The sequence below is a fragment of the Oncorhynchus keta genome, chromosome 28, assembly GCF_023373465.1.
Source record: "Oncorhynchus keta strain PuntledgeMale-10-30-2019 chromosome 28, Oket_V2, whole genome shotgun sequence".
Classification (NCBI taxonomy): domain Eukaryota; kingdom Metazoa; phylum Chordata; class Actinopteri; order Salmoniformes; family Salmonidae; genus Oncorhynchus; species Oncorhynchus keta.
In genome coordinates, this window is record NC_068448.1 from 16,260,998 (window position 1) to 16,276,571 (window position 15,574).

The 15,574-nt window shown below is 48.3% G+C and overlaps 1 protein-coding gene across 50 annotated transcripts in view; it reads right to left on the minus strand.

Annotated features, from left to right (window-relative positions):
* Nucleotides 1-983: 983 nt before the first annotated feature.
* The window catches only part of LOC118360705 (nck-associated protein 5-like), a 31,455-nt gene continuing 16,864 nt past the window's right edge, over nucleotides 984-15,574 (minus strand). Inside the window, exons 3-17 of one of the 50 annotated variants that reach the window (XM_052485003.1) lie at nucleotides 11,032-11,191; nucleotides 10,462-10,569; nucleotides 10,221-10,340; nucleotides 9,924-10,022; nucleotides 6,949-9,612; nucleotides 6,385-6,797; nucleotides 5,761-6,012; nucleotides 5,176-5,721; nucleotides 4,983-5,138; nucleotides 4,788-4,826; nucleotides 4,593-4,748; nucleotides 4,220-4,519; nucleotides 3,780-4,073; nucleotides 3,165-3,247; nucleotides 984-2,885 (exon numbers count right to left, since the gene is read on the minus strand). In XM_052485003.1, coding sequence (XP_052340963.1) covers nucleotides 5,835-6,012; nucleotides 6,385-6,797; nucleotides 6,949-9,612; nucleotides 9,924-10,022; nucleotides 10,221-10,340; nucleotides 10,462-10,569; nucleotides 11,032-11,187 — 3,738 coding nt within the window. In that variant the 5' untranslated portion in view covers nucleotides 11,188-11,191 and the 3' untranslated portion in view covers nucleotides 984-2,885; nucleotides 3,165-3,247; nucleotides 3,780-4,073; ... (4 more) ...; nucleotides 5,176-5,721; nucleotides 5,761-5,834. Of the gene's footprint in view, nucleotides 2,886-3,164; nucleotides 3,248-3,779; nucleotides 4,074-4,219; nucleotides 4,520-4,592; nucleotides 5,722-5,760; nucleotides 6,013-6,384; nucleotides 6,798-6,948; nucleotides 9,613-9,923; nucleotides 10,023-10,220; nucleotides 10,341-10,461; nucleotides 10,570-11,031; nucleotides 11,192-15,574 lie in introns of all 50 variants that reach the window. The other 49 variants (XM_052485001.1, XM_052484994.1, XM_052484990.1 and 46 more) reach the window with 49 other exon arrangements.

Below are 15,574 nucleotides of genomic sequence, written 5' to 3' on the forward strand. Positions count from 1 at the left end.
TCATAAAACAGTGTTATTGTGAATAGTCTATCCTTTGGGTTGTAGTTATCCTGAGGAGAGGTTTGTCTTTCCAGTTAACCTTGAAACATACAGTAGCTGGTGAGAAAGCAAACATGAAAGTCTTAAGGGGACACCATCTTATCACAGTCCATATTCCTCTAAGGATGGTCAGCATCACTTGTACCCTTTTCACACTACTGAGACAAACTAAGCTGGGTTGGACCAAGCTGTGTCCGGCTGGCCTGGTTACGCATCCGCCATAGTAGCTAGAACCATTCTGAAAATAACATTTTGGAATTGGAGCCTGCCCAATTTGGTTCAGGTTGGTACGAGTGTGAAATGGGTATATCTCAGCACAGTCCATATTCCACTAAGGTGGGTCAGTTGGCACCATAGTAAGATCTGCAAGTCATCCCTGGCTGCCACAGGAAGAGAGGCTGTCGTAGAGAGAGTCACTGAGTGACTCTGGGGTCTCTAGGACCTGCGGGCGGCTGGGAGAGAGGGCCTCCTCAGGCCTCTCCCTCACCAGCTCCAGGCTTGCCTCCCGGCCAAGGCCCATCTCTGGGGCACTGGGCGCACTGCGGATCTTCCCCCGTCTGCTCACCCCTGTCTGGGCCGGCACCGGCAGACTGCTGGGGTCTATGTTACGAGATCCAGAGGTACCACAGGCCTTCTATAAGGTAGAGAGGGAAGAGGGAGAAGAGAGACTCAACAGTAAAATGTCACAAATCCACAATACATTTTTAATAATCCTATTATAAATTAATTACATATGCAAAAATGTTTAGTCTGAAATGATCATGCTTTCAACCAACCCCTCTGAAAGGGGATCCATAGGGGGCCGTCTCCACCTCTTCTTCCACAGCCAGGTACATCTCAGTGGGCCCTGCAGGGGTCTTCAGGTTGGGGAAGGTCCAGGTCTTGGAGCGGGGGGACAGCATGTGAGCTCCATAGGCTTCTGTGTCTGCAAAGGTTACAAAATACATTTGATTCAGGATAATACTCAATGAAAGTCCATACATAAAGTACATTGTTAATGTATAAAAGTAATTTCAAGGAGAAATTTGCATTTTTTAAACCAAATCTATTTTTGATGTAATAATGTTTTGAGAAATTTAGCCCAACCAGCGATGAAGTTCCTCATCCTCGTTGTGCAGTATGGGGCTCTGGAAAAAAACATGAACAAATGCTGCAAAATCACCCATATATGTCCTTTTAGAAACAGAAATGCTCTCAGTATAGTGATGCAGATTTTTAGATGTTGTACACATGAAATTGTGTCATTCCAAACTTTATCCGCAAAATTATATTCCATGTGCGACTCAAGCCATTTCCCCTATCCAGCTGTTCCATCTAAAAAATGACTCCACTATTACTATAAAAGCTGCCGACAAGGGAGGTGAAATAGTGATGCAGAGACTATGAAAATTAAATTCTAAGAACTCCGTGATTATGAATTTTACAAGACTCCCCAGGGATCCTAATAATCAATTAAAGTCTCTGATCCATGATAAACTGTCAAAGTTATTGAATGAAGGGGAAATTGCAAAGACAGAATGAGTACATGCAAGTTGACTGCCAAACCACACCTGTCATATACACTCTCCCCAAAATTGACAAGAGCATGACGCCACCTATACCAGGCTGGCCCATTGTGAGTAGTAACAGATCTCTGACAGAAAACATTTCTACCTTTGTAGACCATTTCATGAAACCCTGGGTGTCCTCTCTCCCCACCTACACCAGAGACTATTTATTTTATACATCTTCTGAAAGCTGTGGACCACATACCAGAAAATTATATTCTGTGTACTTTTGATGTTACCAGTCTATATACTAACATCCCATACCAGGGTGGCCTAGAGGCCCTCAAGTTCTGCCTCAGTGAACTTCCCCCTAATGCTCTACCCAGCACCAACTGTATTGTGGACATGGCTGAACTGGTACTAACCTCCAACTATTTTCTCTTCAGAAGATACTTTTTCTTACAGACCAAAGTAACAGCGATAGGGAGCACTGTGGCTCCTAATTATGCTAAACTACAGTGCATTCTTAAAGTATTCAGAGCCCATTACTTTTTCCACATTTTGTTACGTTATAGCTTTATTAGAATTAAATCGTTTTTTCCCCTCATCAATTTACACAAAATACACCATAATGACAAAGCAAAAACGGGTTTTTAGATTTTTAATTATAATATATATATATATTTTTTTACAAATATCACATTTATGTAAGTATTCAGACCCTTTACTCAGTACTTTGTTGAGGCACCTTTGTCAGCGATTACAGCCTCGAGTCTTCTTGGGTATGACGCTACAAGCTTGGCACACCTGTATTTGGATAGTTTTTCCCAATCTCTGCAGATCCTCTCAAGCGCTGTCAGGTTGGATGGGGAGCGTCACTGCACAGCTATTTTCAGGTCTCTCAAGGACATTCAGAGACTTGTCCCGAAGCCTCTCCTGCGTTGTCTTGGCTGTGTGCTTAGGGTTATTGTCCTGTTAGAAGTTGAACCTTCACCCCAGTCTGAGGTCCTGAGCGCTCTGGAGCAGGTTTTCATCAAGGATCTCTCTGTACTTTGCTCCGTTCATCTTTCCCTCTATCCTGACTAGTCTCCCAGTCCCTGCTGCTGAAAAACATCCCCACAGCATGATGCTGCCACCACCATGCTTCACCGTAGGGATGATGCCGGGTTTCCTCCAGACTTGATTCTTGGCATTCAGGCCAAATAGTTCAGTTTTGGCTTCATCAGACCAGAGACTTGTTTCTCATGGTCAGAGTCCTTTAAGTGCCTTTTACAGAAGAGTGTCATCCGTCTGGCCATTCTACCATAAAGGCCTGATTGGTGGAGTGCTGCAGAGATGGTTGTCCTTCTGGAAGGTTCTCTGAATGCCAAGAGTGTGAAATGCTGTTATCAAGGGAAAGGGTGGCTACTTTGAAGTAGCTCAAATATAATATAATTTTTTATAACACATTTTTTGGTTACGACAGGATTCCATATATGTTATTTCATAGTTGATGTCTTCACTATTATTTTACAATGTAGAAAATAGTAAAAATAAAGAAAAACCTTGGAATGAGTGTGTCCAAACTTTTGACTAGTACTGTACATTTTTTGTATATATTGAATGTTGATATTGTGAACCGATATGATATATTTTTACCTCCTGTTTCAGGAAGTGATGTCACTCAGCACTGCCCCTATATATAGGACCTTCCACATGGGATATGGATGCCTGATGAAGACCTAAGGGTCGAAACAGAACAATATCACCTGGGAGCATGAACAGCAGTGTGCAGGGTTTTCCTTTTTATTTTTAATTCTTTGTGTAGCCTGCTGCTAGAATGGACAGAGAGGTATTGCTCGAGTCACAACAAAATGGAATATAACGTTGAGGATAAAATTCAGAATAACACAATTTGATGTGTACAACGTCTAAAGACCTGCATCACTATAATGAGAGCTCTTCAGTTTCTTAAAGGATGTATTTGTTTTTTTTTCAGAGCCCCCGTACTGCACAACGAGGATGAGGAAAGTGAATCGCTGTTTGGAGTACGTTTCTCAAAAAGTCAGATAAAAAAACGGTTTTGGGCCCTTCTAAAACATGCCATTTACATCAAAAGTAGAGATTTGGTTGTATAAAAGCTCCAGTTTTTCTTCATTATACCAAATCATCAGATTGCTATACGTATTACGGGTATATGTTTGATTTAGAGAATTGTGATGTACAGTAGTTGATATTATGAACTTATGTATGCAGTATTTCTCAGTATTGTACCTTCATGAATGACCCCAGCTGTTTGCCTGGGCATGCCTTTCCCCTCCAGTACAGACCCGTACATTACCGGGGCAGTCATGTCTCTGTGAGATTGATAGCACTGCTCCATGGATGAGGGCTCTCTGTCCAGGGTCCTAGCCCTCCTCCCTGCCCGGCCAGGAGAACCAGAGGAGCCATGCTCAGCTCCAGCCCCCCTCACCTTAGACAGGCTTCTCCCAGGCGTACCACTACAGTAGTTAGGCAGAGGGAAGGTGCCAATGCCACTGTCCAGGGTGTAGGTGGAGGCACCAGAAGCTAGGAGAGAGAGAACATGGACAATCAGACTGATTCAATTTAAAACCTTCTCTAATTTGATTATTGATTAGATTTAGTAAGGATTAACACAATCTGAGATACTCAATGCCTCCATGAAAAATGATAAATCTGATCAGTTTTCTTACCTGCGAAGTGATGAGAGTGAACTGGGTCAGCTAAATTGTCATCTGAGGGGACGTTGCTGATCAGATGTTCTGAACCCTGAGTAAGTAAAACATTTTATCTCAAAACGCACATTTACACATACAGAATAAAGTGGAAATACTCACCTTCTCCCTTCACACACAGAATAAAGTGGAAATACTAACCTTCTCCATTCACACACAGAATAAAGTGGAAATACTCACCTTCTCCATTCACACACAGAATAAAGTTTAAATACTCACCTTCTCCATTCACACACAGAATAAAGTTTAAATACTCACCTTCTCCATTCACACACAGAATAAAGTGTAAATACTCACCTTCTCCATTCACACAGAATAAAGAAATACTCACCTTCTCCATTCACACACAGAATAAAGTTTAAATACTCACCTTCTCCATTCACACACAGAATAAAGTGGAAATACTCACCTTCTCCATTCACACACAGAATAAAGTGGAAATACTCACCTTCTCCATTCACACACAGAATAAAGTTTAAATACTCACCTTCTCCATTCACACACAGAATAAAGTGGAAATACTCACCTTCTCCATTCACACACAGAATAAAGTTTAAATACTCACCTTCTCCATTCACACACAGAATAAAGTTTAAATACTCACCTTCTCCATTCACACACAGAATAAAGTGGAAATACTCACCTTCTCCATTCACACACAGAATAAAGTTTAAATACTCACCTTCTCCATTCACACACAGAATAAAGTGGAAATACTCACCTTCTCCATTCACACACAGAATAAAGTGGAAATACTCACCTTCTCCATTCACACACAGAATAAAGTGGAAATACCCACCTTCTCCCTTCACACACAGAATAAAGTGGAAATACTCACCTTCTCCCTTCACACACAGAATAAAGTGGAAATACTCACCTTCTCCATTCACACAGAATAAAGTGGAAATACTCACCTTCTCCATTCACACACAGAATAAAGTGGAAATACTCACCTTCTCCATTCACACACAGAATAAAGTTTAAATACTCACCTTCTCCATTCACACACAGAATAAAGTTTAAATACTCACCTTCTCCATTCACACACAGAATAAAGTGGAAATACTCACCTTCTCCATTCACACACAGAATAAAGTTTAAATACTCACCTTCTCCATTCACACACAGAATAAAGTGGAAATACTCACCTTCTCCATTCACACACAGAATAAAGTGGAAATACTTACCTTCTCCATTCACACACAGAATAAAGTGGAAATACTCACCTTCTCCATTCACACACAGAATAAAGTGGAAATACTCACCTTCTCCATTCACACACAGAATAAAGTGGAAATACTCACCTTCTCCATTCACACACAGAATAAAGTGGAAATACTCACCTTCTCCATTCACACACAGAATAAAGTGGAAATACTCACCTTCTCCATTCACACACAGAATAAAGTTTAAATACTCACCTTCTCCATTCACACACAGAATAAAGTGGAAATACTCACCTTCTCCATTCACACACAGAATAAAGTGGAAATACTTACCTTCTCCATTCACACACAGAATAAAGTGGAAATACTTACCTTCTCCATTCACACACAGAATAAAGTGGAAATACTCACCTTCTCCATTCACACACAGAATAAAGAAAACTATTAAATCGCATTAATCTGTAGTTTACCTTCTGCATGTCCTCCCCGCTGGTGGTGTGTCTGCTGAACGGTCTCGAGGTTTTACAGTCAAAGGAGAGGCGTCTCTGAGCCACACTGAAGCCACTGAAGTCCTTCCCATCCACCCTGTAGTCACACAGACACAACATAGAGGTCATATGTTGTTCAACAGAGGAAAGGCAACAAACATTTGACTTTATCTTTGCACAAAATTCACATTTTAGATCCAGCGATAAAAAAACAGCAAACTTCATAGAGTAAGTTATTCAAGGAGTTAGTCTGATGATGCCCTCTGATGTCATCGGCCTCCCCCTTGCTTGAAGCACAATAGAGGAGCAATAGAGAACAAAAGAGGAACAGCCCCTCCCTTCAGATAGAGCTTGGTCGATAGTTAATTAAAAAGATATCAACTTAAGTTGTTTTACTTCAAACAAAAGCAATACAAAACAATCCTAACTGACTAAACATATATTCCCAGAGCTTAAATCTATTCCTCACCTGTTCAGTAGCTGCTGCATGAAGTTGTCTGAGCGCGCTCCCCTGCACATCACAGCCAGCTGGCCCTGTGATTGGTCCATCACCACCTCACAGGAGTGGCCCCTTCCAGACCGGTCCATCCCGACCCCCCCAACCCCATTCACGTAGGCCCTCTCCTCCTCCAGAGCTCTCCTCAGACCCTCCGCCTTCTCCATCAGCATCGAGATATTTAGGCTCTCCACCCCCACCCCCTCTCCTTTAGACTTAGACCCCGCCATTTTGGAAGGGATATTCAGCCTCCACTCTCCACCTTTCTTCTCGTCTTTCACCTTAGGTGGTATGTCTGGTTTGCGGCTGAGAGCTGGGAGTTTGCTCTTCTTCAGGCCAAACCAGCTGGCGATCCCGTTTGAGGCCTTCAGTTTGACCTCAGTAACCTGTTCAAAGTCTTTATTTATCAAATTGCTGACAGTAAACACTGAAATACTTTATATTAAAAAACAAATTCCAGCTCCAAGAAAAAATGAGATATGTCACTAATAAATAATGCATAAAAAAATATATCACAGAAAAAACAAACATTTATACCTGTCCTCTGTCCTGTTCTGCCAGCTTCAGCATGTTCTCCTCGATACCCTTCATCACCTTCTCCTCAATGGCTGACGTGGGGCCAAGTGTGGGGCTGGAGACAATAGGGAGAAGGTGTCTCTTCTCCTCTTCCTGCTGCTGCGGTTCTGGCATTGGGAGCGGGGGAGGAAGGCTGTCACTGTACACTGTGGTGTTTCTCTTGTTTGCGTTGAGTTTGCTCCTGTCCTCCGACTTGAAGGAGTACCGGGGGACCAGGGCTGGGGCCTCCAGGGTGGGCTTCCCAGTTCCAGCTGAGGGAGCCAGGCCCTGGCACGGTTTAGACGGGGACTTAGGAGGGACCTTGCTGGGGCTGCTGCTGCTGTAAGGGATGCTGGGTGCAGGTTGTTTACCATGGTAAGACAGGTTCAGAGAAGCTGGGCATTTCATGTTGTTGCGTAAAACTATGGGAGTGTCAGTGTTTGGAGACGGGAGGCCCAGTTTACCTTTGGGGCTGTCCGTCTTAGCCACACCCACTCTGGATGAGAGCATCTCCAGCTCCGCCTTGGCGACTGAAGAGCCAAAGAGAGACTTAGCTGCAGGATCATAGGACTGACAGCCACCTGGGAAATTCAAAGCAACGCTACCAGGAATACCTTTAAGCTTATCGTCCAGAGAGTCTGTATATTCCGAGTGTCTCTGCTCCTCTAAATTACCATCCACAGGGCTATCCTCTGTCTTATTCCTGTCATCGTTAAAATAGACTATACTCTCCTCACTCTGAGGCTCTGGCTTGTCTACTGGCAGGAGCACATTGATTTGTAAGTCCTCTGAGCTCCTCAGCTTGCCAAGTGCAGCCAGCCTGTATTTGAATGTGTGACTAGACTCGGCTGGCTGACTCCCTGACCCTGCTACCCCAGAAGGCCTCTTGGGAATGGACGAGGGATCATGTCTCTTGGCTGGGAGAACTGGAGGCTGGGACTGGGAGAGATCAGAGTTCTGTATTGTGGCCTCTCTAGTATCCTGGTCCTGTGATCCTCTGTCTTTCATGCTGGCATAGTGATCTGGGCTGCTCTGAGACTGAGCTGTTCTGAGGGCAGAGGGGTTGGGCAGACTGTGGTGGCCGTGCCAGACTGGGCTCTCTGTGTTGCCATCCTGATCGGACGAAGATGAGGAGGACGAGGAAGAGGATGAGGAGTCCGAAGCAGGGGACAAATGCTGCTGCTGGAGAAACAGGACATTGTCTTTATGTATTAGTGAATTATTTTGCTTCCTGTCACTTTCTGTTATGGTATGAGAGAAAGATGATATGTTTACGTTCTCTGGGACCTTGGATTCTTCTACCTGAGCCGAGGTGGAAAGTTCCAACATGTTCTCATAGTATGGGACCTTCTGCGAAGAGGCCCTGGGTGTGTGAGAAGTGCCAGGGGCCAGTGGATCGGGGACACCATTGTTGGTCTTGGGGGCTAAGAGGCTCCTGTAGCAAAGCTCCTTGGCTGGAGGGGAGCAGGTGTCCTCAGGCTGAGGCGGGGAGGTGGGGGCTGAGGCTGAGTGCGTAGTGGCTGGGTAGGACTCGGACCTGGCGGGTGGAGGAGGAGGCTGCCTGGCCCTTTCTGTGGTAGCGGCTCTGCGTGAGGGGACAGGGGAGTGGTACACCTCATAGTTGTTAGTGCGACAGGGGATCTTCGACGTGCGGGTGAGCTGGGGGCTCAGACGGACAGGGCTGGCCCCTGCCTGGGTCCTCTCTGCCATTGTAGGGATCTTTAGGAACTTGAGGACCCTGGACGGGGAATTGATGGCAGCGGCTTTGACGTCGCTGAGACATGATGAAGGGATGGGGCTGAGGGCCACATTGGCTCTCCCAGAGAAATCCCCCTCCTCTGCTGGGCTACCGTCTTTCTCTGGAATAACTACATCACTCAACACGTTATCACTGTCATTGGAAGAGAAGATAAACCCATTGGTTTCCAGCTCACAGTATGCTAGCTTAGGGTTGTCCTTCACACCAGGGACAGGCAGCTGGGAGGTAAACAAACTACCATCTTCATCAGACTTCCCTTTAAGACAGCTCTCCTTCTCTGTGTCCTGGACCTGCCCAGTCTTTAATCCAGCCTCTGGGCCCTGATTGGCTGGGCTAGTCTGATCTACAACTGTGATTGACAAGTAAGAGTTAGGACCTGCTGGTTGCTGGTGGTCATTCATTGTCTGTTGTTTCTCCACTGATGTGCTCTTGATGTGGCATTCACTGATAGCAGCTGTGGTGGATGTGCCTTTGACATTGTTCGGGGTCAGGTTGAGCTTTGCAGTACTACCACAAACATAGTTACATTTGACTGGACTGTCTGTGCTCTTTTTGAGGTGCGTAGGACATAACTGCCCTTCACCATTCATGTGCTGCTGTTGTTGCATGTCGGAGTCTGAGCAGGAGCAGAGTGTCTGGTGCTTCTTACACAGGTCTCCAGCAGCCAGGACAGCCTCTGTGGACATCAGGACCTGACTGTAGTCACAGAAGGTGATGCTGCCTGCAGAGGGGTGGAACTTGAGGGGGTCTGTCTCCTCCATCTTTCGAAGGACCTCCAGAATGTGTGCTTTCTTCTTGAAGAATGGGGACAGGGCATCCATGGATGCGGCTGGGCCTCTGGGGGGAGTTGCTGGGGCCTGTGGCAGTGTGCGGTGAAACCCATTTCCCTGTGGAGAGAAAGATTGTCAGGTTGTTATTATAGAAGTGAGTGTGTTCTCAATAACCTTACTGGTTAAATACAAGGTAATAAACAAGATTGAAATCACTTAATTCAACACTTCCAAGACTGCAGCCTCATTGTTAAACAGAGATTAGAACATCAAGGTCTCTTGAATACAACAGTGAAATAGAAAGAAAATGCCATTTCATCTGAGAAACCTTGGAACCCACTGAATATGTCATGACAGCTAATGTTGGAGGAATGCTGGAGACTACAGCCATGTCTTAGGGTGAAGTGCTAACACTGCTCTGTCCACACCTTGGCTTGTGCGTCGCTCTGTGACTGTGACCCCACCTGCTTGTCAGAGACATTGTGCAGCAGCTGTGTATTGTATACTGGGAGGGATCCTGGCTGCACCTGTAACATGAGATTCAATGCAATCATGTACACCACTTTAAGCACAGCATTGTTATAGGAATCTATACATTACAACAACATGAAGCAAGAGGTATAACAGCTGAGAGATTCATTTCAAATACTCAGCAGATGTAGAGCCTCCAATGCCATAGGAGTCGGCGGCCATGTCTCAGGGCATATTGTGACGTTACTTCATACCTGGTCCTGAGAGCTTGACTGGTTGGGTAGCTTCTGTTGGAAGAGCTCACACAACACTCTGTTCTGTCTCTCCAGGTCAAACACATGCATCTTCAGCTTGATGCATTCCTCTCGCAGATCCTGCAAAGACACACAGAACACACACACACAATGTGTAGCACAACTATAAGTTAACCACGATGACAACCCATGCCTTAACTGCTTGTGTTTTGTCAATGGTGGGTTGTTTGTTGCAAATTACCTTTTGGTTGAGGAGGGCTTGGACCACATGGTTGGCCACCTCATCCAGACATCTCTCATATGCTTCTCTTTGATTCTCATTGGCCAACAAAAGAGCTGAGTTTTCTGCCTGTCAACAGGAAGACAAAAGATTATTCCTAAATGTTAATATATTTTTCATATGTTAAAACAAAAGAGGGAGTGGTTCTTCAAATTAGGGCTATTTGGAGAAGCTGTTCAAAAGAGGACATTGTATTGTTTCTTTGTACTCCCTGACGAAGGCCATGCAGCCAAAATGCGTCAGATTTTTAAAACTTTGTTTCTATTGAACATGAGATACAAATAAAGGCATTTTAATTAATTATATGAAGAGTGCCTTGGTCCTCCTTTCTTTTGATGACCAATTCACCCCTTTTACCAAAGAGCCCCTTCTGTCTACCAATATGTACTATTGTGAACCTTAGTAGCGCTTCACTTCCTCCTCTTCTACAAAAATAAAAGCAATGAATGTGGTAAAATTATATAATATTTAAAACATGATATAATTTGAGATGTCTTGTAATTCATTTAATTGTGATGGTGGTTGGCTCACCTCCAGCTCTCTGAGTCGGTCCATCAGTTCTCCGTTGTTCTCCTCTTCCTCCAGGTAGTCCTCAATGTCTCCCTCCTCTTCCTCCAGGTAGTCCTCAACGTCTCCCTCCTCTTCCTCCAGGTTATCACACATCCTCGGTTCTGTCTCATCAGACATGGTTCTCATCATGAACACAAGAAGGCGGTTCCTAATGTTACAATCGTCTCACTTTACTCACAAAACCACAATGCACTACGTAACCACAAGCATAAGTCTACCCTTGCCTTGGGACATGGCTGTAGACTCCTATGGCATCTATCAGCTAGATCATAGGAGACATAACAGCCTCATCTCAGGGCAATAATCTACAGTTGAAGTTGGAAGCTTACATACACTTGGGTTGGAGTCATTAAAACTCGTTTTTCAAAAACTCCACAAATTTCTTGTTAGCAAACTATAGTTTTGGCAAGTCGGGTAGGATATCTACTTTGTGCATGACAAGTAATTTTTCCAACAATTGTTTACAGACAGATTATTTCACTTATAAATTACTGTATCACAATTCCAGTGGGTCAGAAGTTTACATACACTAAGTTGACTGTGCCTTTAAACAGCTTGGAAAATTCCAGAAAATGATGTCATGTCTTTAGCCTATAGGAGCAGAACATATGGTAGTGTTAGGGTTCAGGGACAGCTGTAAGTAGAGGGACGGTACTGAAATCATCCCCTCCAACGAGACCTAAACAGACAGTGCTAGACAGGTCACTTAAAGTAAACCATACAGTAGGTAACAAACACAAACATACTGTCGGAATGATTCCATTCTAGAACATAATGTCAGGATGAGTCCATTGTACAACAAACATGCTGTTGTGATGAGTCCATTCTAGATCCTCTCTCTCATCCTCCCTTCCCCACCTCCTCCTGATCCTCCCTTCCACACCTCTCTCGTCCACCCTCATCCTCTCTCCCCAACCCTCATCTTCTCTGCTCCACCTCCACCTCACCCTGATCCTCCCTTTCCCACCTCTCTCCTCCACCCATATCCTCCCTTCCCCTTCCCCACCCTCATCCTCTCCCCTCCCCCACTTCTTTCCTCCACCCTCATCCTCCCTTCCCACCTTCATTCTCTCACCCACCCTCATCCTCTCACCCAACCCTCCCCTCCCTCCTCTCTCCTCCACCCTCAACCTCTCACCCCACCCTCATTATCCCTTCCCCCACCTCTCACCCCACCCTCATCCTCCGTTCCCCACCCTCCCTCCCCCACCTCCCCAACCCTCATCCTTTCTCATCCTCCCTTCCCCACCCTCATCCTCCCTCCCCCACCCCCCCAACCTTCATCTTCTCTCCTCCAGCTCACCCTGATCCTCCTTTCCCAACCTCTCATCTCCACCCTCATCCTCCCTTGCTCGCCCTCATCCTCTCACCCTCATCCTCCCTCCCCACCTCCCCAACCTTCATCTTCTCTCCTCCAGCTCACCCTTATCCTCCCTTCCCCACCTCTCTCCTCCATCCTCCTCCCTTCCCCACCCTCATCCCCCTCCCCCACCTCTTTCCTCCACCCTCATCCTCCCTCCCCACCCTCATTCTCTCACCCCACCCTCATCCTCTCACCCAACCCTCCCTCCTCGCTCCTCAACTTCTCACCCCAACCTCATAATCCCTTCCTCACTTCTCACCCCACCCTCATCCTCCCTTCCCCACCCTCTTCCCGTCTCATCCTCCCTTCCCCAGATCCTCCCGTCCACACCCCTCTCATTCTCCCTTCCCCACTCTCAACCATCCCTCCCTCACCTTCCCAACCCTCATCCTCTCACCCCACCTTCATCCTCCTTCCCCCACCTCTCACCCCACCTCCCCAACCCTCATCCCCCCTACCCCCACCCTCATGCTCTCTCCTACACCTCACATTGATCCTCCCTTCCCCACATCTCTCCTCCATCCTCCACCCTCATCCCCCTCCCCCACCTCTTTCCTCCACCCTCCCTCCCCACCCTCATCCCCTCACCCAACCCTCCCTCCTCTCTCCTCCACCCTCATCCCCTCACCCTCATCATCCCTTCCCTCACCTATCACCCCACCCTCATCCTCCCTTGCCCCAACCCCCTCACCGCACCCCTCACCTCTCTCCTCCACCCTCACCCTCTGTCCTCCACCCTCATCCTCTCTCATTCTTCCTTCCCCACCCTCTCACCCCACCCTCACTCCCCACCCACCGCTCTCCTCCACTCTCATCCTCCCTTCCCCACCTTCCCAACCCCCATCCTCCCTCCCTTCCACCCACCTCACCCCACCCTCATCCTCTCTCCTCCACCCTCACCCTCTGTCCTCATCCTCTCTCATTCTCCCTTCCCCAACCACATCCTCACCCTCCCTCCCTCCCCCACAATCTCTCCTCCACCTCTCTCATTCTTCCTTCCCCACCCTCACTCCCCACCCACCACTCTCCTCCACCCTCATCCTCCTCTCCTCATCCTCACCACACCTTCCCCCACCTCTCACCTCACCCTCCCTCCCCCACCTCCCCAACCCTCATCCTCCCTTCTACCCACCTCTCACCCCACCCTCATCCTCTCTCCACCTCACCTTGATCCTCCCTTCCCCCCTCTCTTCCCTCCACCCTCACCCTCTTTCCTCCACCCTCATCTTCCCTTTCCCACCCAACCTTCCCACCCACCTCCTCCCTTCCAACCCTCATCCTTACACAACCACTCCATCCCCCAACCTCATCCTCTCTCATGCTCCCTTCCCCACCTTCCCTCCCCCACCCTCATCCACCCTCCCCAACCCTCATCCTCCCTTCCACACCCTCATCCTCTCACCCCACCCTCCCCCACCTCTCTCCAAGCCACCCTCATCCTCTTTCCCCCACCCTCTCCTCCACCTACCCTCATCCTCTTTCCCCCGCCCACCCTACCCTCAACCTCTTTCCCCCAAACCTACCCTCAACCTCTTTCCCCCAAACCTACTCTCATCCTCTTTCCCCCAGCCCTACCCTCATCCTCTTTCCCCCGCTCCCCCCACCCTACCCCCATCCTCTTTCCCCCCAACCCTACCCTCATCCTCTTTCCCCCGATCACCCTCATCTGCTCCCCCACCCTACCCCCATCCTCTTTCCCCCAATCCTACCCTCATCCTCTTTCCCCCACACCCCTCTCCTCCAACCACCCGCCCCACCCTCATCTGCTACCCCCACCACCCTCATCCTCTCCTCCAACCCCACCCTCATCCTCTTTTCCCCACCCTCATCCTCTTTACCCTCAACCCACCCTCACCCCCCACCCTCATCCTCTTTCATCCACCCACCCACCCTCATCCTCTTTCCTCCACCCTCATAATTTCCCCCCCACCCTCATTCCCTCATCCTCTTTCCCCCACCCTCATCCTCCTTACCCCACCCTCTCCTCACCCTCATCCTCTTTCCTCCACCCTCATAATTTTCCCCCCACCCCCATTCCCTCATCCTCTTTCCCCCACCCATCACCTCCACCCTCATCCCCCTTACCCCACCCCAATCCTCTTTCCCCCGCCCACACTCACCTGCTCCCCCACCCTACCCTCATCCTCTTTCCCCCAACCCGCTCACCCTCATCTGCTCCCCCTCCCCACCCTCATCCTCTTTCCTCCACCCATCCTCTCTCCTCCACCCCAATCCTCTTTCTCCCACCCTCATCCTTTCCCCCCCTCCACCCTCCCTCATCCCCCACCCCTCATCTGCCTCCCCCCACCCCCCCACCCTCATCCTCTTTACCCCAACCCACCCTCATCTGCTACCCCACCCCTCCTCCACCCTCCCTTCTTTTCACCCACCCTACCCTCATCCTCTTTCCCCCAACCCGCCCCTCATCCATTCCCCCCCTCACCCCCTCTTTCCCCCCACCCTCATCTGCTCCCCCCACCCCACCCTCATCCTCTTTACCCCAACCCACCCTCATCTGCTACCCCACCCCTCCTCTCCTCCTCTTTTCCCCACCCTACCCTCATCCTCTTTCCCCCAACCCGCCCTCATCCATTCCCCCCCCACCCCCTCTTTCCCCCACCCTCATCTGCTCCCCCAACCTCGAACCTCTCCTCCAACCCCACCCTCATCCTTTCCCCCCACCCACCCTCATCCTCTCTCCTCCCACCCTCTCCCCACCTCCACCCCAATCCTTTTTTCTCCCACCCTCATCCCCACCCCCATTCCCTCATCCTCTTTCCCCACCCATCACCTCCTCCCTCATCCCCCTTACCCCACCCCAATCCTCTTTCTCCCACCCTCATCCTTTCCCCCACCCTCATCCTCCTTACCCCACTGTCTCCTCCCCCTCATCCTTTTTCTCCCACCCTCATCCCCACCCCCATTCCCTCATCCTCTTTCCCCCACCCATCACCTCCTCCCTCATCCCCTTACCCCACCCCAATCCTCTTTCTCCCACCCTCATCCTTTTCCCCCCACTCTCATCCTCCTTACCCCACCGTCTCCTCACCCTCATCCTTTTTCTCCCACCTTCCTCTTTCCCCCCACCTCCATCCTCATCCTCTTTCCCCCACCCTCATCCTCTTTTCCCCACCCACCCTC